Here is a 22,442-nt window from a genome sequence, read left to right as displayed (position 1 = left end):
TTCATATTCTATTTATTTCCAAGTAATAAGCATTAAACCAAGTGTTAGAAAACAAAGCTCAACATATAATTTATATGCAGCTCTGATCAACTTTTGGAGGTCATGGGTCACATTTTATCATCACATCTTATGACTATTTTAAGTTTTTAATTGATGCTATGTATACTTAACATCACTGGAAACTTAAAGCTGTTTAAAAAGTAAACAACCTCCTCTAACAATTTGATAACATCGAAGTTAATTGTTAAATATTGTGCTTACTGTTTAAAGTAATTTTCTGGCCTCTTGCAATAGTGAGAAAACAAAGGGAAAAGATTCCGAGTCATGTCAAAGTGCAGCTGAGCAGCTCCTCCTTCATTGAAGTGATTGGCAAGAATTATCTGAAAAAAAGGACAATTCATATAGGAGTTGCCTTTATCATCACAGCCCAAAATACAGTCTGCTCTTACTTACTTCTTGGTAGATGTATATGTCCAGCTTCTCTACAAGCATTTGCCAGAAAACTTTAAATAGGGAGAAGCAAAGCTGCTGCTCTAACTGAAGTAAACGGTCTCGTAAAGTAAGCAGCAAGGGGCAAGCTGAACTGGACAGGGACATCACCGCCTGTTCAGACTGCGATGGCAAGGACAACCACCTGGAAAAAGCAGAAACAGCACTGTCTGCAGCATATTCATTTTTATTATGAAATTTTTCATCATTCTATATGTTTAAGATTTTTTACTTATTTTAAATCTGGGGAAATACACTTTTCTGGGGCATTCTGGATAAGAAAAACTATACAGCCCAACATTAAAAGTGCTCTCAGAAAATAAATATACCTGTTTGTTTATTTTATGTTATGTTATTTTATTTTTGGCCATGCCTCACAGCTTGCAGGATCTTAACTCCCTGACCTGGGACTGAACCCAGGCCTCAGCAGTGAAAGCCCCAAGTCCTAACCACTGGATGGCCAGGGAGTTCCCTGTACCTATGTTTATACTTTTTGCTTCCCTTGTGGTTCATCTGGTAAAGAATCTGCCTGCAATGCAGGAGACCCCGGTTCAAATCCTGGGTCAGGAAGATCCACTGGAGAAGGGATAGGCTACTCACTCCAGTATTCTTGGGATTCCTGGTGGCTCAGCTGATTAAGAATCTTCCTGCAATGCGGGAGACCTGGGTTTGATCCCTGGGTTGGGAAGATCCCCTGGAGAAGGGAAAGGCTACCCACTCCAGTATTCTGGCCTGGAGACTTCCATGGACGATACAGTAGCAAAGAGTCAGATACAACTGAGCAACTTACACCTTCTTTCATGTTTATACTTTAGTTCTCAATGAAACACTCTTTACTTAAGCAGGATGATAAAATCTGTAAACCTCCAAATTTAACATGACTTACTGATATAAAACAGTTAAAATGTAAAAATGCATTAACATTTAAGACATTAGTTAATTTTACACTGTTAATTTTCAGCAAAACAACAGGGACTATTGACACTTCTAAACGGATAAGTCCTCTGTGTGACACGGCTGTGCTAGGACAGACACTGCCTGTGCTCAAGGAAGCCACCGTCTGGGGGAGATAACAGACATCACAAGGAATCGTGGGCAGTGACTACACTACAGTGCAGGCATGCACAGGTACTGCAGCAACACCTGGCTTTGTCAGTGGGTGACAGGCCAGGCCATTTAACCCCCTATCAGACACCAGCCGTCTGGATTTACAGCCACATCTGAAGGTTTTAAGTTATCCATTTATTCTGATTAAGACTGTCAAAACATATTTTAGAAAGATTTCCATCAAAAATGGTTAACAGTTGGGAGTGCAAAAGGCCAAACTCCATCCTGTCTATAGACACTTTGGAAATCTGACTGCATGTTATCTGTTAACTTTCATAAACTGGAGTTGAGAGTTAACTTATAAGAAAATACAGAGGACTTACCTCTCTTTTTTATACAGTTTTGCAGCATCTTTAACTTCTCTAAAAACATGGTCTACTTGCCGGGTCAGCATGTCATGCTTTAAACGCTCTAACAGGTTAATCATGTCATCAAAGACAGAGCTTTCCATAGAGGCTAGCTGTCCTAGCTGGAGTTTACTCAGAGTGTTATTCTCTGCAAAGACTTCCAGTGCTGCCTGTTGAAGCTGTAAGAAGAACTGAAAGCAAAAAAATATGTTAACATGTTTAAGATACTTTTTTTTTTTTAACAGCTTGAGATCTAACTCATATATAATTCATTCATTTAAAGTATACAGTCTCTTTGTTAAGACTCTATGCTTCCACTTCAGGGGGCATGGATTTGATCTCTGGTTAAGGAACTAAGATAACACATTTTGTGCAGTGTGGCCAAAAAATAAATATACAGTTCAGTGGCATTTCATACATTCAGAGTTGTGCATCTATCAGCAGTCAGTTTTACAATGTTTTCATTACCCTAGAAAGAAATCCCACTCTCTGCCATCATCTCCCAATGTCGTCCTCATCCCCCACCCCTAGGCAACCACTCCTCTTCTGTCTCTAGATCTGCCTGTTCTGGACATTTCATGCAAATGGACTCATATAATCTATGATTCTTTATAACTAGCTTCTTTCACTTGGTATAATGTTTCAAGGTTCAACCATGTTGTAATATGTATCAGTTTTCATTCCTTTTCGTGGCCAAATGATATATCCTATTTATCCATTCATTAGTTGACAGACATTTGGGCTTGTTTCCACTTTTTGTCTTTTATGACTAATATTTCTATGATCATTTGTGTACAAGTTTCTGTGCAGATATATGTTTTCATTTCTCTTGGACATATACCAAGGAATAGAACTGCAGGATCATATAGTAATTCTGTATTTAACCTTTTGAGGAATTGCCAAACTATTTTCCAAAAAATAGTTTTGGAAAGCAACTCTACCATTTTACACTCCTATTGGTTGTGTATAAGGGTACAAATTTCTCCACACTGCTTATAAATGATACTATATTATTATTATTATGGCCATTCTAGTTTGTATGCAGTGGTATCCCATTGTGGTTTTGATTTGCATTCCCCTAATGGCTAATCTCATTTTTTCGAGACAGAGATTGATAGCTACAGTAAACTAACAGATACATGAGTTAAAATAATTAAAATATAATTTTTTTACAGTGTTGTTTTAGGTAGAATTAATACTCTTCTTTCTGCCTTATAGGAAAATAACACTGTGGATAACTAGTAAAACATTAAAAACCAAAAACCTAAATGTCTATTAGTAGGGGCCTGGGCATGGCTACTGGGGATTGTTCAGAGATGACATGTGAGAGCCCGTCTTGGCATCTCTGCTCAAGCTGTCAGGGTAGTAGCACTGTCCTTTTGAGACTGTTCATGGGCTGTGGGAGCCTAGAGCCACCTATGGCCACATTTACCAGAGCCTGCCTATGAGTGAAGCCAGAAATGAATAACTGTAGAGCAGCCATGCCTAATCCTTCCAGTTACACAAACAAGTTCCTCACCTCATGCCACCCCACTCCCCAAATCAGGCCAGCATTAATCTGGGTTTCTGCCACCTATGACTGAAAAACTCCTAATTCTGAATGGGCTGGATATGTCAGGCTTGGCACAATCTGGCAATGGTCAGACAGCTGTTAGTACAGACTCTAATGAATGGAAGCTGAACTCTGTCTATTCTTCCTATTTTTGGGTAATTCAAGAGCTTACATGATTTTTATTTAGTGTATTCACAAGCTGAAGGACTATGAATGTGGTTAAATGATATTTGGTGTTAAACAAAATTTGTACCATAATAACATACCAGACACAAAATTTAGTCATGATTTGAAGAGTCAACTCTAAAATTTGATTATTTCTCTGTTGACAGAAGGAACCAGTTAATTCAATATCAGATTATTAATTTTCTAAGGACAGGGTTGATGGCCAGTTCATCTCCGTTAACCGACTACAGCACTGAGTAAAGTAGCTAATGATGTTCCACAAATATTTCACTGAAGCTAAAAATGTGCCCCTGAATGAGTCTCTTATTAAAGCATTGGCACAAGAAGCAAGAATGACTGTTTTATGAAAAAGCTAAGCAGAAAATGGAGCACTGTGGGGGGGTTGGTGGGGGTGAGTGAATAAAGCACCTACTAAAATTAGGAACATGACACATAAAAGTACATAATGAATGAATGTATTCTGACTAGGTGACTTTATAAAGACAAATGCATTGATCATTACATTCCACTAATATTCATTTTAGGAAATAATTATTTTCCTTGCTCAGCAGAATGATATCATACACACGTATTTCAGTTAACATTTCTGTAAAAAAGTCTTTAAATAATTACTAAGTCCCAGCCAAAAGGCCCAGATTAAAATAAATTATGATTGTGTTTATCAGCTATTTGTTTACATCTATTATTAGTATATTTGTTTCCTGTTTTTTTGGCTGATTATCCTGGATTTAAGATAAAGACTTTCATTTTTTTTTTCTCTCACAGTAAAGGAATACATTTTTTTCTATATGATATGCTAGCAGTATAGTATAATATTTTGTTATAAATTCATAGTATATTGGGGACTTCTTCGATGGTCTAGTGGTTGAAATGCCATACTTCCAATGCAGGAAGTGTAGGGTCAATCCCTGGTTGAGGCACTAGGATCCCCAGATACCACGCTGCTTTTTTAAAAAGGGATTCTTATCTTTTAGAGGTACATATGGAAATATTTACCATGAAATATATCTGAGATCTACTTCAAAATAATTCTGTATAAGCGGTAGAAGAAAGGCTTAAATGAAACAAAATTGGTACTAGAAGATGGGTGAGAGGCATATAGGAGTTCATTTTACCATTCTATTTACTCTTGAGTATGTTTGAAAAAAACAAAATATTAAACAATATTTTAATGTATGAAATATTTAGGTTAAAAATGTTTCTATTTTTATGACTCTTCATAATCTGTCATGTTTGAAGGCACTCAATAGGGACTTTCCTGGTGGCTCAGACAGTAAAGAATCCACCTACAATGCAGGAGACTGGGTTTGATCCCCAGGTCAGGAAGATCCCCTGGAGAAGGGAATGGCAACCCACTCCAGTATTCTTGCCTGGAGAATTCCATGGATTAGAGGAGCCTGGCGGGCTGCAGTCTACAGGGTCACAAAGAGTCGGACATGACTGAGTGACTAACACTTTCACTTTTAAGAGGTATCAAATGTTATTCTTTGATTTTCCTTAAAGTTCTGAATTTTATTGATTTTGACGTCATTATACAAGCTTAGCTTTTTCTGAGATGGCAATTACCATTTAATGTATTTCCCAAGTTTAAAATCTACAGAGGGAAGATTTACTTTATAAACTACAATTTCATGAAAGGATGGCTTTCTTTTCCAATGATTAAAATATCAGCATGATTTAACTATACGAGACTTAGATGAGAAAAACATGTACTGTAATCATACCTCCTAAGTTTGGCCCAGTTTTGATTCTGTCTAACGTGTTATTTCTGCTTGCTACAGATTCAACATTTCAAAAGGTAAAACTGTTCAAATTACTAATATATTACTTAATATAAAAGATTAACTTACAACATTGTCAGCCCAGTCTGCTAGCACTGTTGAGATATAGTTCACGGCATTAAGAATTGCACAGTACCGAAAGCCAAGGGAAGCTCTAGTCTCTTCTTTCATCACCTGAGTTAATCGTATCCTAAAATCATCCACTAAGTCCTTCTGTAACTCCAGGAACTGCAACTTTCTGGAAGCTGTGGGAAGATTTTTATACCTGTCTGTGGAGAAAATTAACAAGACATATGAAGGTTTATTGCCTTCCCAGGTGGCGCTAGTGGTAAAGAACTTACCTGCCAATGCAGGAGATGTAAGAGACACGGGTTCAATCCCTGGGTTGGGAAGATCCTCTTGAGGAGGGCATAGAAACCCACTCCAGCTTGCCCGGAGAATTCCAAGACAGAGGAGCCTGGCCGGCTACAGTCCATAGGGTCGCAAAGAGTTGGACATGACTGAAGCGACTTAGCACACCCAGCATGTGAAAGTTTATGGTATAGGGTTTTCCTATTGGCTAGCTTTGGTGCCTGGAGAAGGCAACGGCACCCCACTCCAGTACTCTTGCCTGGAAAATCCCATGGACGGAGGAGCCTGGAGGTCTGCAGTCCATGGGGTCGCTAGGAGTCGGACACGACCGAGCGACTTCACTTTCACTTTTCCCTTTCATGCATTGGAGAAGGAAATGGCAACCCACTCCAGTGTTCTTGCCTGGAGAATCCCAGGAATGGGGGAGCCTGGTGGGCTGCCGTCTATGGGGTCGCACAGAGTCGGACACGACTGAAGCGACTTAGCAGCAGTAGCAGCAGCAGCTTTGGTGCCTTTGTCAAAAATCAACCAAACATTCAAGTATGGATCCATTTCTAAACTCCCTAAGGATATGTGTTTCACAAGTACTGGTATTTGTCAAAACTCATTGATCTATATACTGATGACCTATGCGTTTCACTGTATATAAGTTATGCCTCTAACACAATGTTGTAAATCAACTGTGCTTCAGTTTAAAAGTTATGACTCAAATTTTTTTAAAGGTATATGAGAAAATCATATACAAAAATTATTCCACTTCTTCAACAAATGACATTTTTTAAAAAAGGAAGGAGGAAGTAGGATAGGTTAAAAGAAACACGTAATTAAAGATTTACAGGTGAAAAGATAAGATGTCTAAAATGCTCTTTAAAATACTTCAGGAAAAAAATCTGTATTTTGGGGGGTGGGGGAAAATACATAATAGAAAAGCAATAGTTTTAAACTTTAGGAACAGATAACCTGAGGGTTCGTTATGCTGCTTTTATATATATATGAGAAAATTTCCATAATAAAAGATTTTTAAATCAGTTTTGCTAAATATTTTTGTATTGTAGTGTTTTTCATATTTTTCTTATGAATTATTTACTGACTGGGCTGGAATGACACCTCTTCTGGTTACCGCACAGGCCCAAGAAATGGACAAGGCACAGAAGGACCACGGCAGTGACAGCTCAGTAGCGCCTGGCGAACCAGCAGGTCTGCAGTGCCCCAGGGGCAACATGGACAGGAACAGGCCAACCAGGGCTAGAGACAGCTGGGCCACCCTCCAGCCAGAACATTCTTGGACTATAGACGTTCCTGTTACTATTCCGACTTTGCCTTCTCCAGGGGATCTTCCCGACCCAGGGACTGAACCCAGGTCTCCTGCATTGCAGGCAGACTTTTTACCATTTGAACCACCAGGGAAGCCCCCATTCTTGTCCTTAAAGTTACTTTATATTGTTCTATAAACTCTGATAAATCAAAGTGAAGAAAATAATATTTAAAATTTGGGTCAATCACCATTTACTGAAGATACTTGAAAAGTTGAAAGACAAGGGAATTCAGGTAATAAAATTAAATTCTTATGTGTTTTTATGTAACAAATGAGGAATTTTTCCCTCATGTAAACTAATGTTTAAGGTCTTAAATTACAAAAAATCCAAAAGCTAAAATACTGTGCTAGAGTTTTGACCAAAATAGAAATTGAATTTGAAGATATTACAATAATCACTATATGGTATTTTGTCAAACTACTTCAAAAGTACTGAGTGAAGAGTCAGTACTTTTACTTACTTTTTAAAATTTTATTGAAGTAGAGTTGATTTACAATTTGTGTTTAATTTCTGCTATATAGCAAAGTGACTCAGTTATACATATATACATTCTTTTTCATATTCTTTCCCATTATGGTTTATCACCTAATGGACTCCATCCCTCCACCATTCCCCTTCCCCCTTGATAACCACAGGTCTGCTAAGAGTCAGTAGTTCTAAAAAAAACAAAGTTATATCTTTAAGACTATACTTGCCAGTTATAACCAAGAGTAGTGTCATAAAAGTTTCTGCACAGTCTGGAACTTTCATCTCATCCACATCAGTGATATCCTTATATTGGGATATCCAGGCAGCTTCTGATGAGAGCATTGAGTCCATTTTTTGAAGCGCAACTGGCACACGAGAAAGACTATGTCAAACAAGTAGCTACAGATTGTAATTCCTAATCTTTCAACTCATAATTTCTTAGGAATGATCATTTTTCTGTAAAAAAGTAAATGTACACCCTCCTACTAGTTGCACTATATATAACATGCTCTATTTTAAGGTTAAGTAAGATCTTTTACCTCTGCCCGCCACACCTACCCAGAATCTTCCAAATATCTTCACTGACTAGAAAAGCCACATCCAGAATGATTCCATAAGAGCAGAAATACTATATGTAAAATCCATAAAAGTTAACTCTACTGGCTTAAATTTTTTTTTTTTTAGTATTTTTATTTATTTGGCTGTGCCAGTCTTAGTTGCGGCACTCAGTATCTTTTTAGTTGTGGCATGCAGCATCTTGAGCTGCAGCAAGCAAACTCTTCGTTGCAGCATATGGGATCTGGCTCCCTGAGGAACAAACCTAGTCCCCCTGTATTGGGAGCGCAAGTCTTAGCCACTGGAGCACCAGAGAAGTCCCTGGCTTAAATATTCTACCCTAGAAATACGTAGAGTACAACTGTGGGAACAACTGAAGCTTGATGGGGAGAAAAGAAGATAATCTCTGAAGGCAACTTGATAAACCTCAACCGAGAAAAATTTAGATGGCTCCAGTTTCTACCCAGAACTGGAGAAGAATAACACCTAAAATTTTGTATTCACAATAAGAGATACCTCTCCCCAGCCTACGGCCATATGAGCACTTACATTTTCTCTCCACAGTCAACCATCTCTGAAAACAGGTCTCCTCTGATAGAATATGCATACAATTAGCAAAAGTGCTAGGATAGCCATGAACGCTGTGTAGTTCTTTTTCAAACAAAAGCACCTCATCCACCAAATGACAGAAGAGATTGTCGTCATAGAGCAGACAAGGAATATCAGCAGCTAACTTCTCAAGAATCAGCATCATAAGGCCCCGAGAAAATTCAAGCTAAAAAAAGACAGAAGCATAAGGTAATGAAAAAGACAGCTTATTCATGGACACCTGCAACTCTGAAACTGAAATGCTTTGGACTGAATCTCTTACCCTTGCATTTACTGAAGAGCCCACTTTGTCCAATATTGGCTGAATCTTCTCATCCAGAAACTGAGTGTGGTTCCCGATCCACAGAAGAACCTGAGCCAAGTACCATTCAGGCTAAGGAAGAAGATGAACAGTTTGAATTCTTAAGTCATTCCAACTAGAAAGTTACAGTTAGTTAAATGTTTGTATACATAAGAGCACAATTTTGACTCTGCACTTTACATTCATGGAAGGCTTAACAATCAAATGTTTCCCAATGTACTCCCAATAAATTTCAATAATGTGGCTTAAGTCAACTAATGAATTTATAATACCATAAATATTTAAAACCTAGCACTTTAGAAATATGTAAAAGATAAGTATCACAAAGAATGATGGCCTTTATATAATTTTTTTGGAAATAACTTTCCAAAATAATTTTTAAACATGACTTTCTTCTGTTTTTTCTTTTTTTCAGAAGCTAAATTAAGAAAAATTTGGCTGGTCTGCATTACAAAAAACATAAAGACTTAAGGCAGCTGTAATTATAGAAAAATAATGTAAGTGTGCAGTTTTTTAAATTGTCACTAGAGGTGATTCTATAAACCTTCTAAGTTTTGTTGGACAGGAACTCTAGAACATTTTCTGAAAGGTAAAATCCTGCTGGGTGCTAGATGCCGGGAATACAGAAATGAAAAAGGGGCAGGTAATCTCAGGGCCTGCACAGTTCAGGCTTCGTGTCACAGTACTAGGAGCACTGGAACTACAGTTTAAAAAGCAACCAACAGAACTAACAATTTTCTTACCTCAAATCATTACTGCCTGTCTACAGTAGTTAGACTTCTTTTGTGTCACTTACCACTTCCTAATTGGTTCTACTCTTCTTTCTACCAACACCCCAACCAAGAGTGGGAGACCCATGAAGTACAAAACAAGCTGAATTTGAGAACCAGAAATTCATTGTCATCCCACTCTTCCCTACGTAGATATAACTGCCTGTCCCTTGATTCCTTTACAATTCTATAAAGCCTGTAAACTCATTTATGTGTGACATGTACAATGTCTGGTGTAATCAGGCATTTAAAATCATTTAATTCAAAACACTTACTGTAGGACTCCTTTGCTACTTGCACCGCATCACATGTAGGAAGACTTCAAGGATAAACAGTATCCACCCCCTAGCAACTCCCAAGGTTATAATTCTCAACACATTCAATCAAACTTCACTGAAAACAGTTGTCTCTGATTTTCAGAGCAGATTAAAGAAAAAGTCTCAACAGGATGTCCAATACACATGGGTGTGGCCCCTCAACTAAAATGCTGGTGATAATTTCCTCAAAGTCATTCCTGTCACTTATCCCTATACTCTCTCCTGCATAGCTACAAATCATTTTATATTTTTTAAATTATTATTCTTTTTTATTTTTTGGCCGTGCTGCATGGCACATGGGATCTTTGTTCCCTGACCAAAGATCAAACCCATGCCCCCTATGGTGGAAGCACAGAGTCTTAACCACAGGACCACCAGGGAAGTCCCACTACAAATCACTTACACATCAGCACTTCCATTCAAAAGCTAATTAATGCTCTACTATCTTTTGACTCTCACTTCTCTTTCTGATGTATTATAAACCTGAAGGAGCAGTTTGCACAGTGGTACACATGTGGATCCAGTTGTAAAAAAGTGCCACAGCAAATGCTACAGCACACCCCAGAAGAAACTTGAAGAAGTGGTCAGATGGTGTGTTAATGAGTGCACTGCTTCTTAACAACATATCAACACAAGTCCCAAGTTATATCTGTAAAGGACAGTGACAAAACTGGAATTTAGCTCTTTAGAGAAAAAACAGAATTGTGGATAGAATCAGAATTTAACTTAAGCCAGCAAAAGTACAGAAATCCTTAGTATTTGCTATTAATTAAAACCAGGGCAAAAAGCAGCAAAGCACACCTTGCTTATAACATTAGTCTGGCGGTTCCCTCTGAAGTGATACCTGAACCTTTTCTGAAGGGGAGTCAGCATAATTTGGATGGGCAGGATGACAGAAGGGGATGTGGGAAGAGAGTATTTTTCTGGAAGCTGTTTTGGCTCAGTAAATAATTCATCTCTGACATAGTAAAGTCAAGGAAAAAGAAATGCATATATGTATAGATATAGGTATGTATACACACAGAACATTTTTCTAGCAGATATATATGATACTGAGTAAAATTATAACAGATAATATGTACTCTCACTTTAAATTACATATGACTTAAGTAAAAAGTCCATTGGAAATGTTATTAGAATTAATCTTTCCTAAGATAAAGGATAATAAGTAAGGAAACACATTCGAATAATCATTTTATTAAATTAACACTAAGTTACTAAGGCTTCCTTCCAATTTTGCCCAGTTTTTTAATTGTCCCAAGAGACCTATATGTGATGCAAACTTGGGTCAATCATGTACTTCAGAACTCCTCACAGCCCTTCTACCCACACGCAGTTTACCTGGAAGGAGAACAGCACCCCCACTACATACGCACACACAGGTAAGTCCCAACCTAGTACTCCCCCCATTTCGCTTCTTGGCCACTTGCAGAAAGCTTTCCTTTCTGGTCCAAATCCACTCTAGAAAAAAGAAATTTTAGTAGGTTTTACCCCCCAAAAGATACGAGGTTTGTAGTTTCAGAAGCTGACAGAACAGTGTCTCCAGGTTACTGTATATCTCAGGGGCACTGGCTGGTCGACTGATGCCAACAGTTTGAGACTGAGAGGGTGTGATGAATGGCCAGTGAAGCTGTGCTAAAATTTCCTCAAAATCACTGTAACAGAAAAGTGAGAGAAGTATTGCTATCAAACCCAATGAACATCAAATAGCCATCTGAAAGCAATTACCGTGAAATATGGATAAATTCCTTGCCTTGTAAGCTTGTCCTTGAGAATTTTATGCCAGAATTTAACTGTGGCTCTCATGAAACCAAGAAGATGAGTACAGGACGATTCCTGAAGCTTGATGTCAAGTTCCGCCATAAACACCAGAGTAGACGCTGCCTCTGGGACATTATTGGTCATCAGATATTGCTGAATGTTATCACTGAAAGACAAGGAATAGCAAAGTTGAAAGACACTTTGTTCAGAATAATTCCAAATGTGGAAGACTGCTTCTTCCTCCTGCTTTACATAAAGCTACAACCAAAAGAAGAAGGAAGCACCAACTTAAAGTGTTTTGTTTTTTTTTTTTTAACTTGATACCCCAGTCTTTAGGAGCCTGGAATCCTCAGCATCCTCCTAAGAGCAGTGGGCTGTGTTCAGGACATCTCCCTCCACGTTTGCCTGCTCAGCTCTCCTAATAGGACAGACTTTTCCTCTGTCACATTCCATCAGGCACCCCTCATTTCTAAGAAATCTATCAGGCACCCCTCATTTCTAAGAAATCTGTCTTTTGCAGAATCATAATCCAAGGGGAGAATGTGGGTGGCATCTGGTAAGTCAAATATGCTAGTCTTCAATCTGTACCTACTTTGCCCAGCTGAACTTGACTATAGGGAACTTAGGGAGGTGGCACCTCAGAGTCGAGTCCTTTCAAGTTACTGCCAAGCTGCACATAAAATTTAAGGCAAGCTCTATAGCAAGGGTAGCAAAGTCAAATGCCTAGAAAGGCCTGACAGGCAAAGTAAATTAAGAAAAGCAAAGTGGGGCCAAGTAAAAAGCATATACCCCACCCTAAGGCTAGGGCTGTCACACTGGAATGTAGGTCTAATGTGGCCAAATCTTAAACATTTTCAGGAGAATCAGAAATCAAGATTTCCATGTAAAATCAAACTATTAATCAAATTCTGTAAAACAAGCCAAATACAACATGTCTTCAGAACTAATTCAGCATATGACTACCATTTTGCACACTGGCTCAAAGAACATTTGAAAATGAAATGCTTCTTTTGATAAAAATCACATTCCATATCTTAAGCCAGAATAAGGAACAAAAGTTAACCTTTTCAATCATTAATCTCTGTTCAGAGGTCATCAGGAAATTGGAAGTTAGTGCTCTCTCTCTAGGCAGCCTGTGTGCATTCTACCAAGGCTTGGCTGAGGAGCTGGAAGCTGACTATGAGCTGGGTTCCCGCAGCGCGTCAGTTCCGCTGGGTGGGCACAGCGCCCTCTGTGGGAACAGGCATGCACCGCCGTCACCCCGCCCAGCTCCACTAGGGGCTAGTCCTTGCTCCACACCTTTGTTTTCCACTGGCTCTGCTTCAGGCAGTAGCTCACATTTGTTTTGTTCTGTATTTTTGACAGCGCTTTGGCCTTCCCCTACTCTCATTCTCTCATTTTTCTTTCTTCCCCTTTTCTAATCATTAAGTTTCCTAACAGATTTTGTCTTTTATAGCTATTTTCATAATTGAAATTATGAAACCAAAACATGTGCAAAATGTAAGCAGAAATGTTAATTCAGCTTGTTTGAAAGGCAATACCAGACATAATCAATCAATGATATGTATTCAATTCAAAAAGAAGTACAACAGACCCTTGAACAACATGGGTTTGAACTGTAGAAGTCTGCTTATAGAAGTAGAAGTATGGGCTTCCCTTGTGGCTCAGCTGGTAAAGAATCCGCCTGCAATGAGGGAAACCTGGGTTTGATCCCTGGATTGGGAAGAGCCCCTGGAGAAGGGAAAGGCTACCCACTCCAGTATTCTGGCCTGGAGAATTCCATGGACTGTATAGTCCATGGGGTCGCAAAGAGTCGGACACCACTGAGCAACTTTCACTTTCAGTCTGCTTGTAAGATGCACGCAGACCTGCCATTGGAGGAGCTCTGGTGCTCCTAACCTCTGCTTTGTCAAAGGGTCTACCGTCTTTTTTTTCTCCCTATTCAAAAGTAGGAGGGCTTGTTATTCATCTAATAATATACTATGTAGCTCTTCTTAGGTGATATCCACTAAAAAAAAATATTGAATCATAGATAAAGCAATCCATTTCATTAAGTGACCACCTCTAAAAGGTAAAAAGAGGAATATTACTACTCTGATGAGCTGTTTTGTTAATATGACATTATAATATTCATTGTGTATGCACAGTACAACTATGGGACTTGAATTTTTTACTTGGATTCCTTTCTTTTAAATGCAAATTAAGCCCCTGAAAAGTTTATGTTCATTCACAATAAAGGAATCATTATCATAATGCTATTTTCATAACAACTGGTAAAATCACATTATTATAATCTTTAATTAACTCAATTATTTAATGGCATCCATGTACTCTCTAAGACAGAGTCTCAAAGGAAAATAATAATTATGAGAACAAAGAGGCTTATTTTACCTTAGTTCTTCAATTTGTGAAATCCATTTAAGGTAAGCAAGATGCCGTTCAATCTCTTCAATTTGGTTAATCATGGCTCCGAGATCTTCCATCCAGGGCTGTGCGGTCAGCAAATGGCTGTTAATGGAACTGAAGAGATGGGTTTCTTGCTCCAGAAATTGATTAAGGAATTGCTTTGATTCTTCTGCCTTTTTTAAGGCAGTGTGAATTCTTTTAGGGATTTCTGATGAAAGTGTAAGTACCTGACCATACCAAAAATAAAAACAATAAAAAACAGCAAATATCAGGTAAGATTCTCAAAACCTTCTTTATTAGTTACCTTCAAAATGCATGTATGTTCTAAACAGAAATAAAAATTGTCATTTAAAAGCCTCAAAAGAAAGGTTGGATTTCTGCATCCTATACTACCCAAGCCTCAACATAAAATGCTGATGTGGAGGTGTGTAGGGAGGGCCCTGGTAAACAGTATGTATCTTTGGGTCTACTATCACAAAGCACTTTCAGAGGGTCCAGTGAGAGGACATTTACCTGCTTTACCCACTAAAGATTTTCCTTCAAAAACAAATGAGACTGTGATGATAAAAGTCTGGGTTTCTGTATTTTGCAAAAGTTCGCCAGGTGATTCTGATTTAAGTCCAGGTTAAGAACGAACCATTGACATGCTTGGTAAGATAGCCAGGTAATGTCTTTAGAAATGGTACTTTATTAAATGGATTTTTCTTATAGTAGATAGAAACACATACAAGTATCAGGCATCAGTACAATATAAGAATATATTAGAGGAATTCCAATTTAATCAACACTGACGATACACTTATTCTACACCAGGCACTGTGCTAGGGACTGATAGATAAATTAGACACAGCATCTGCCCTTAATCTCACTTGTTATGAAAGAAAGATGCAGGCACATCTTCAATAGTGGGATTAGTGCAATGAAAGAGATGCCAGGTGTAATGGTGTACTAAGGTGGTGTTTCCCAGACTTGAATGTGCATAGGAATCACCTAGAGATATAGAGTGCAAATTCAGACGCATCAGGTCTGAAGTAGGGACTGAAATTCTGCACTTCTTATGGGGTTCCAGGCAATTGTACTTGCATGGCTCATGAACAGACCTTTGTAGGCTTGGTGGAAATTTTTAGGAAAGTTTGGAAGGCAATGGCATTTCAGGCAAAAGAAACAGCTCAGTCATGATCAGAGAAGAGCAAAATGGGGAGGAGGGCACAGAATCCAGTCCAAAGAAATGCAGAGATGAGCCGAAATAGGTAGGGGGCATCTTGGGCATTACAAGAATACCTGGCTTTTTCCAATAAGCAATGGGATGCCATGACGAGTTTTTAATAAAGGAATAATTCAGTGGGATTTATGATTTAATATAACCATGTTTATTTTCATATTATTTATGATAAAAACTGGGAATAGCAAAGAGATCAACCAGTAAGGGCCTGATTAACTAAATTATGTACAACCACATTTGAATACCATAAAACCATTAGAAGAGATCTATATGTATTGATATATTAGTTGTATTTACATTACATTATAATGTGTATCAGAGAAGGAAATGGCAACCCACTCCAGGATTCTTGCCTGGGAAATTCCATGGGCAGAGGAGCCTGGCAGACTATATACAGCCCTTGGGGTCACGAAGATTCAGACACAACTGAGCACACTGCACATAATGAGTGTACTACTGATGTCGTCTCAGTGGGTTTTAATACTTGCCTGTTCTTCTAACTGCATTTTATTTTCTGTCATCTGTTCTATGAGTTTATCAAGTTTCTTTAAAGATTTAAGGTCATTTCCGACTTCCTTTTCTATAAATGCTGACACACAGGAAGGGAGATCACCATTATCTGTACCTTCACAGACTTGTTCATTTTCAACAAGAGCTGCAATACTTATGTCACCTAAAATGAAAAGAATAACAATTACTCAACACCACTAACTACTATAGAGTTAAAGGAAATGCAAATGATATATAAGGCAACATGTCTACTTTCAAAAGTTAATAAACACTATATATGGCATTTTGTTTACATACAGTATTTGTATGTATATGTGTGTGTGTGTATATATATATATATGTTCACAAAAATACCCAAATGACTATAGTGTGTACAAATGAATATATATATATATATACACACTATATCTTATATACTTATATATACAATCAGCCCTCCACGTCCATGGGTTCGACCAACTACATATAAAAAAAATAGTAAAAAGAAATCCAGGAAGTTCCAAAAATCAACATAAATTTGCCATGCTCCAATAATTATTTACATAGCATTGACACTGTATTAATATGTACACTATTATTATTAGCATTAGGTATTATAAGTAACCTAGAGATGATTTTGGAGAAGGCAATGGCACCCCACTCCAGTACTCTTGCCTGGAAAATCCCATGAATGGAGGAGCCTGGTAGGCTGTAGTCCATGGGATAGCTAGGAGTTGGACACGACTGAGCGACTTCCCTTTCACTTTTCTCTTTCATGCACTGGAGAAGGAAATGGCAACCCACTCCAGTGTTCTTGTCTGGAGAATCCCAGGGACAGGGGAGCCTAGTGGGCTTCCATCTATGGGGTCGCACAGAGTCAGACACAACTGAAGCGACTTAGCAGTCAGCAGAGATGATTTAAGCATACAGAGGATATGTGTAGGCTATATGCAAATATTGTGCCATTTTATATAAAGGACTAGAGCATCCAGGGATTTTAATATATGCAAGGGTTCTGAAAGCAATGCCCCATGGATACCAAGTGATGACTCCATATGCATATATATATATATGTTGTTTAGTTGCTAAGTCATGTCCAACTCTTTGTGACCCTATGGACTGCAGCACATTAGGCTTCCCTGTCCTCCACTATCTCCTAGAGTCTGCTTAAATTCATATCCATTGGGTTGGTGATGCCATCCAACCATCTTATCCTATGTCGCCCTCTTCTTCAGTCTTTCCCAGCATCAGAGTCTTTTCCAATAAATCGGCTCTTCGCATCAGGTGGTCAAAGTATTGGAGCTTTAGCTAATTCAGGTTTGATCTCCTTGCATTCCTAGGGACTCTCAAAGTCTTCTTCAGCATCACAAATATTATATATGGGTATATATATGTATATAAATATACACATAGACAAATACCCAAATGAATACCTATAAAGCAATTTATTGATCAAGTATACTACAAAATGCTTAAGAGATGAGGCAATTCAGAGTGAAGGAAAAATTACTAAATTCTGTCCTAGTAACCAGAGGTTTCAATAGATGTTGGCATGACAATGCAGTTACAAACACATTAAATGTTTCCAGACAACTGTATCTTAAGAATCTATTTTGTTACTGGAGAGGAAAGGTCAAATCTGATTCTACTGATACAGCTTCTATTAAATAATATATTTTCAAAATTTGTAAAGAACCAGATGGTATAGTCTAGAATAACATCAAAGGAAGACTCTGGTTTTAAAATGTTTAAAAAAGAAAAATGGCATTGAAATATCTCAAGTGTATGAAAAAAATCTGAAAGGGAGACCAGTGAATAAAAACTCCTCCTTATGTAAAAGAGTTTTAAGCTTCAAATGCAGTTGTACAAAATTGACCATTTCAGACACAGGGAAAAAAGGAAATATGAGAGAAAACACAAATTACCAGGAAAAACTCAAAATGGCTAGCACAACCACTAAATTGTACGATCTGAAGTGAGATTGTTTCCATGGCAAAAAAAGTCAATGATGTCCTGTATTTCACAAGTCAGTTTTTCACTATGCAAGACTCTACACCTTCTTCTATTCAGAATATTTAAGGCATAATTAAGCAAGTTACCTTGAATCTTTGTAGAATGAAGGAAGATTCAAGTATTTCAGTTTTAAAATTCTGATTTTTATTTAAACAAAACACTGAAGAAAACAAATTTCTAGTTAAACAATTCACTTCAAAGGCAATTGTTTTTCTAAATTTCTGGACCAACAGCACGGCTCCTCTTTTCCAGATGATTTCTGGCTATACCTTTGTGATGGTCTACACCAGGACGGATTTCTGAACGTGCCCTGAACCTGGCAAACCCAAAGGCCCAGAGCAGCTTCTTGGCAAAGAAGGTAGGAGCGTCACCACCCACAGCTGATACCCTTCTCCTCCTCCACCCCCATGTGCTAAGATGAACTGTTTCCCTTTGAAGTGTGTTTCCATGTGTAAGCTTCTCCTTTTGGTTCCTGGTGGTTTCCCTCTTGCAGAAGCTTAGGAAACCCGAAGTTTGGGTCAGACTTTATACTGGTTAACACCATCATGTCACTGTGCAGCCATTAAGTTCCCTGATACTAAACACGCTCAACTCTACTGAGTCCACAACTTGAATTATTTCATTTATAGGGTTTAATCTCTCTAGATATAAGTTGTACCTAGAAATTTAAAAAAACAAAACTCAAGATAATGTAAAAATTTAGAGGAATAGCCATTGAACTCCAAATGAAAATAAATACTATAAAAGAAAGCCCCAGAGAAAGAGAGAATGGACTTCATGGAAACCAAACATTAGAATAAACCTGAACATACCGTGCATTTCTCTACTCCAGGTTTGCCTAAAGGATTTGGTCTTCTCTAAACAAACCATTTATGGTTTGTTAAAAGCTTGATTGTACTAGCACATATTTCATTACAAAGACTATGGCAATTTCTTAAAAAGCAAAACCATAAAGCAAACAAGGTATGCGCATAAGATAAAGCTGGGGGAACAACACAGCGCCTCCTGGGGAGCACTCCTGGGTGGACTTCACCTGTTCTTCCTTGGAGTTTAACCTTGTAGAACTGGGCTCTTTGCCAAAAATAAAGTGTTTTTCTTTTTCTTTTTTTAAGTACAGTTTGCTGTACAGAAAGTTACAGGTACAGCTTCACAATTTTTAAAGGCTACATTCCATTTATAGTTATAATATATTGGCTATATTCCCCATGTTGTACAATATATCCTCATAGCTTAAAAAAAAATTTTTTTATTGTAGTTGATCTACAATGTTGTATTAGTTTCTGCTGTACAGCAAGTGAATCAGTTATATATATATATCCACTCTTCTTTAGATTATCTTCCCATATAGGTTATTACTGAATATTGAGTAGAGTTCCCTGCTATACAGTAGGTCCTTTATTAGTTCTCTGTTCTATATACAGTAGTGTGTATGTGTCAATCCAAGTCTCCCTCTTCTCCCCCCCACCACCGACCCCAGGTAACCGTAAGTTTGTTTTTCACATGTGTGACTCTACTTCTGTTTTGTAAATAAATTTATTTGTACCATTTTTTTAGATTCCACATATAAGTGATATCATAGGATATTTGTCTTTGCCTGTCTGACTTATTTCACTCAGTGCTTATTTTATATGTAACAGTTTGTACCTCTAGATACCCTACCCCTGTATCGCCTGTCCACACTTACCTCTCCTCATGGGTAACCACTAGTTTGTTCTCTATATCTGTGAGTCTGCTTCTCAAAAATAAAGTTTTAAAGAAACAGCAGTGAAGGGCAAGAGGTTATAATCAGCCTCATTAGAAAACAACAGTCACTTCTGACAAAATGAAAGAACAGCTAAATAAAGATATGCTTGTGTAAAATGTAACTATCAGCAATTAACATAATATATGCCAGTGTTTAACACTGTGTATATTCCCCTCCCCCAGCCCATAAAATTTTTTTTTCTCCTTTGTTCTATTCAATTTATAAGAATCAAATGCTTTTTCACATACTATGAGAACCTGTAGCCCACTGATAGGTAGAAGCAAAACTAATAAAAGTCTATGCCTCAACTTCCCAACTATAAATTCTAACATTTGCCCAGCCTACATTTAAAAGGTTGTAAATGGGACTAAAATCCATGTTTCCTGACTCTTAACATGATATTCTTACCTTCTTCTTCTTCAGATATGATCAGAATTGGCTGAACTACATCAAACTTTATTACTACAGCAATCCATATACTATTATGTACAGGAGTCTCAATGCCATGTCTTTTCATTTATCTTACATAAAACATGTAAGTTTGTGTGATGTATCTGCAGACACAGAGGCAGGGCTATGGGCAGAGGGAATGTTTTGTGAACTCTAAGCTTGCTGTAGTTTATAGAGTAAATTCTATCTTCACTTTTTAGAAAAAAATTATACTCTTTTGATTCAACCATTTAAATGCACCATAGTACATTCTTATTCAAATAACATCCTTTAAAATGACCCACTGGTGATTTGCAGGGGTGAGGAGGGAGGTGTTAATGTCTCTCCTCTATTTTTTGTAAAGCACACTTTTAACTGCAGAGAAATTGACCAAGCCACCAAAGGAGGGGCAAAGATAAAATCTACAGCTCAGTGGCATCAACTTCCCAAGCATATGAATGGGGGAAAGGTAGAAAGGGAAGGGTTTAACTGAATGGTATGAGATACTCTCAAATCCTTTGCCTTTAGGCAAAAGGAGCTGAGTTGTGGCAGCTGTGACTGCCAAGTACTATGAAGTGCTCATAGCTTGCTTTCTGAGACAGACTGTAGCAACAGGCAATGTTAAGGGCAAGTCTAAGTCCTAAAGCCAATATGGTAACATGGGCACCCTTTCTGTTACCACTATTCATTCCCAGACTATTTGCCATGGTCAGAAGAACCAAAAACTCTTTGATGGAACAGCTGCTTCCATGCTTCCCCCTTCCTCTCCCCATAAATTTCACTTCAAAAGCCCTTGATGATTCCTTGCTTTCCAAAAGCTTGGCACATTTAGCTCATTAAAGTAAAATGCCAAATGTTCACAACCCTGGCATGTGCCCCTGCAGGTAGTAAACATTGACCTTTTCCCTTTCCTTGTCCAGTTCAAGATCCAGGAACCAGGTGATCTGTTGTGCTCTTCCCAGATCAATGTTAACTGCAAATTCACTGAAGGTAAAGTACAACTAAACAATTATTATTTGACTCCTTTAAATGCAACTATGATGATGGTCATCTCTCCTAGATCATTAGCCCCTCCAAATTCCTGATGCTTAACAAGTTGATGCTTCATTAAAATAACAGGCAGGCCCCGGTTATTTTGAACCCAGTGGAAGGGCAGCACTGGAGTGAAACCACACCAGTCCTTGTACTAGGTAGGGATCAGGAAGTGCTAGTCTCCAAATTACCCCACATATTACAATCTTGAAAGTTAAAAATATGTGCATGATGATAATTAGTATTTATTACCATGCAAGACTGAAGGAAAACGGAGAGGAAGGCAGCAGAGCATGAGATGGTTAGATAGCATCACCGACTCAATGGACATGAATCTGAGCAAACTCAGGGAGATAGTGAAGGATGGAGGATCCTGGCATGCTGCAGTCCATGGGGTCTCAAAGAGTCGGACACAACTGAACGACTCAACAACTATGCAACCAGGTTGTACAAAAAGGAAAAAACGATACTTTATCTAAAAGATTAACAGGCTAACAAGATCCTTCTGGATGCAGACCCGAGGACCGAGTTGTGGAGAGATGGCTGGGTGGAAAGTGCTAAGGTGTTTGGAATCTGCTTACTTTTCTCCTTGAGGTTCTTCTTTTGGTCACCATTTTCAGAGCAGCACTAGAAGGAGAATAGGTAAGACAAACACATTAAGACTGACCTGATAGGTGGAACTCACACAGAGCTCTCAGGGGGCATCCAGTGGAGGACAACTTCTCAACTTCCTGGGAGGCCAGAGTCTGGAGGTTCCCAAAGAGCCACGTCCCTGGGGCCACCACTGTCACATCCCCAGGAGAGCTGGGGTTACCTTGCCTGGCCTCCAGGGGCACATCTCCAGAACGATCTGGGTCATATCACCAGGGATCGCCAGAGCTACGGCATTGGGGCCACCTCCCCCGGGAGGTCTGCCACCTTACCAGAGCAGCAAGGGCCATCTCCCCGGGGTCATGGCAACCGCGTCCCCAGGCCGCCAACTCCACCTCACTGAGACACTCTCCCCTGGAGGTCTGTGCCACCTCAATGGGCCACCAGTGTCCCCTCCCCGGGTCACCAGGGCCACCTCACCGGAGTGACGGGTGGCTCGCCGATCTCGCCGGCCGGGAGCATCCTGCTTCCGCACGAGTCGTCTGCTCCTTGCGCAGCCAGCGTGGCCAATGGATTCTGGCTCCGGCCAGCGATCAGAGCTGAGCC

The 22,442-nt window shown here is 38.8% G+C and overlaps 2 protein-coding genes across 6 annotated transcripts in view; one reads left to right on the top strand and one right to left on the bottom strand.

Annotated features, from left to right (window-relative positions):
* Positions 1 to 10,952, top strand: part of EFCAB10 (EF-hand calcium binding domain 10) — a 26,795-nt gene extending 15,843 nt beyond the window's left edge. The window contains exons 4-5 of one of the 3 annotated variants that reach the window (XR_009735875.1): positions 6,941 to 7,361; positions 9,478 to 10,952. Coding sequence is in view for 2 of the 3 variants with exons in the window: in XM_061413955.1 (XP_061269939.1) it covers positions 1,451 to 1,562 (112 nt within the window). In the remaining variant the exon portion in view is untranslated. Of the gene's footprint in view, positions 1 to 1,450; positions 4,120 to 6,940; positions 8,836 to 9,477 lie in introns of those variants that run through there. The other 2 variants (XM_061413956.1, XM_061413955.1) reach the window with 2 other exon arrangements.
* RINT1 (RAD50 interactor 1) overlaps positions 1 to 22,442 on the bottom strand; it is a 24,717-nt gene extending 2,275 nt beyond the window's left edge. The window contains exons 1-14 of one of the 3 annotated variants that reach the window (XM_061413954.1): positions 22,317 to 22,442; positions 21,827 to 21,872; positions 16,027 to 16,211; positions 14,302 to 14,543; positions 11,903 to 12,076; positions 11,655 to 11,804; positions 10,951 to 11,107; positions 9,024 to 9,134; positions 8,702 to 8,927; positions 7,825 to 7,962; positions 5,532 to 5,731; positions 1,920 to 2,134; positions 454 to 634; positions 262 to 380 (exon numbers count right to left, since the gene is read on the bottom strand). In XM_061413954.1, coding sequence (XP_061269938.1) covers positions 262 to 380; positions 454 to 634; positions 1,920 to 2,134; positions 5,532 to 5,731; positions 7,825 to 7,962; positions 8,702 to 8,927; positions 9,024 to 9,134; positions 10,951 to 11,107; positions 11,655 to 11,804; positions 11,903 to 12,076; positions 14,302 to 14,543; positions 16,027 to 16,211; positions 21,827 to 21,872; positions 22,317 to 22,358 — 2,186 coding nt within the window. In that variant the 5' untranslated portion in view covers positions 22,359 to 22,442. Of the gene's footprint in view, positions 1 to 261; positions 381 to 453; positions 635 to 1,919; positions 2,135 to 5,531; positions 5,732 to 7,820; positions 7,963 to 8,701; positions 8,928 to 9,023; positions 9,135 to 10,950; positions 11,108 to 11,654; positions 11,805 to 11,877; positions 12,077 to 14,301; positions 14,544 to 16,026; positions 16,212 to 21,826; positions 21,873 to 22,316 lie in introns of all 3 variants that reach the window. The other 2 variants (XM_061413952.1, XM_061413953.1) reach the window with 2 other exon arrangements.

The sequence above is a fragment of the Bos javanicus genome, chromosome 4, assembly GCF_032452875.1.
Source record: "Bos javanicus breed banteng chromosome 4, ARS-OSU_banteng_1.0, whole genome shotgun sequence".
NCBI classification, from domain to species: Eukaryota; Metazoa; Chordata; class Mammalia; order Artiodactyla; family Bovidae; genus Bos; species Bos javanicus.
The sequence above is the reverse complement of the archived record's forward strand: the minus strand, read 5'-3'. Positions and strand labels throughout refer to the sequence as shown.